Source organism: Microtus ochrogaster, chromosome 2 (genome assembly GCF_000317375.1).
Source record: "Microtus ochrogaster isolate Prairie Vole_2 chromosome 2, MicOch1.0, whole genome shotgun sequence".
Classification (NCBI taxonomy): domain Eukaryota; kingdom Metazoa; phylum Chordata; class Mammalia; order Rodentia; family Cricetidae; genus Microtus; species Microtus ochrogaster.
This window is the reverse complement of record NC_022010.1, coordinates 43,290,909-43,292,239: the sequence shown is the minus strand read 5'-3', so window position 1 is coordinate 43,292,239 and position 1,331 is coordinate 43,290,909. Positions and strand designations below refer to the sequence as shown.

At 52.1% G+C, this 1,331-nt stretch overlaps 1 protein-coding gene across 9 annotated transcripts in view; it reads left to right on the top strand.

Annotated features, from left to right (window-relative positions):
* Kalrn (kalirin RhoGEF kinase) overlaps positions 1-1,331 on the top strand; it is a 609,827-nt gene that overhangs the window by 591,609 nt on the left and 16,887 nt on the right. For all 9 annotated transcript variants that reach the window (XM_026785738.1, XM_026785749.1, XM_026785747.1 and 6 more), the window contains one exon: positions 688-819. In XM_026785738.1, the coding sequence (XP_026641539.1) occupies positions 688-819 (132 nt within the window). The remainder of the gene's footprint in view (positions 1-687; positions 820-1,331) is intronic.

The following is a 1,331-nucleotide window of genomic DNA, read 5'->3' as shown; positions in this document are numbered from 1 at the left end:
TCTCTCTCTCTCTCTCTCTCTCTCTCTCTCTCTCTCTCTCTCTCTGTCTCCCCCCTCTGTCTCTCCCTCCCTTCCTTCCTCCCTCCCTCCCTCCATCTATCTATCTATATCTGTTTTAAAGCATTCTTGACTGTAGCAAAACATAACAAAACTTAGCATCTTAACCACTTTAAAGTGGAGAGTTCGGTGGCATTGAGGACATGCCCATTGGTTTGTGGCCACCACCACCACCCTTCCATATGCCTCTTTTATCATCTGTTCCTATTAAGCAATGATTCCAACCTCTTCTCTCCCCACTGCCTTGGCTGCCCACATTCTGCCTTCCCTATTCCTGCCTCGGACAATTTACATTGGTTGTTTTAAGTGGACATGGCCAGGGCACCCTGAGACTCGGGAAGAAAGGATACCTCATCAAATTCTAAAGCAGAACCCAGGCCAATGGGAAGAGAAGCATGCCTGCTAAGAGCCCTTCCCCAGTCCTCAGCATGGTTCCTGTTTAATTGAAGGAGGTTGCCAGGCAGCAGGTCCCATCTCCTAGGCCTCCCTTGGGCCTGGAGTCAGGAGCGCTGCTTGGACAAGGTTATGCGCCAGATTTGAGGCGAGTTTGGCATGTTTCCAGGGCTCCATGAGACTATGGAGCTACTCGAGTTCTGAGGAGCAGCCCCGCCCCGTTGTCTGTCTCCACAGGTGTTCCCGCAGCCCCCAACCGCCCCATCGCGCAGGAGAGGAGCTGCACCTCCGTCATCCTCCGCTGGCTGCCTCCGGCCAGCACTGGGAACTGCACTATTTCGGGGTACACTGTGGAGTACCGCGAGGAAGGTGTGTTGCTCTTTCTCTGAATTTGCTTCCTCTCAGGAGGGCCTCAGGGTCGTGAACCTGAGACTTCATATAGCTTCCTATTCACCGCACTTGGCCTGGCTCTCGCACCCCGGGGCGGGGCTACGGCAGCCAGCGGTTCCAAATGGAAACTCCCTGGGGCCTTCCTGACCCAGCCACTAGGTGGCAATGTGTCTCCATTGCATTGTCTTGCTCGCCCTGCTCAATCACATAGATGGGCGCAATGGAGCCTATTTAACAGAGGCTAAGGAGTAAAGAAACACAACACTGTAGTTAGTAAGGGGCAAGCTCCCACTAGACCCTCCTCTGTAGTTGACGAGTCTGTGGTTTTTCTCCTAGAACAGAAACCATGGTAGGATGATCAGACATCTATCTGTCCACCACCAGATAGAATCTATAGCATGTATATACATATGTATCTTTAACTGTGAGGAAAGAAAGGAGAGAGGGAAGAAGGAAGGAAGGAAGGAAGGAAGGAAGGAAGGAAGGAAGGA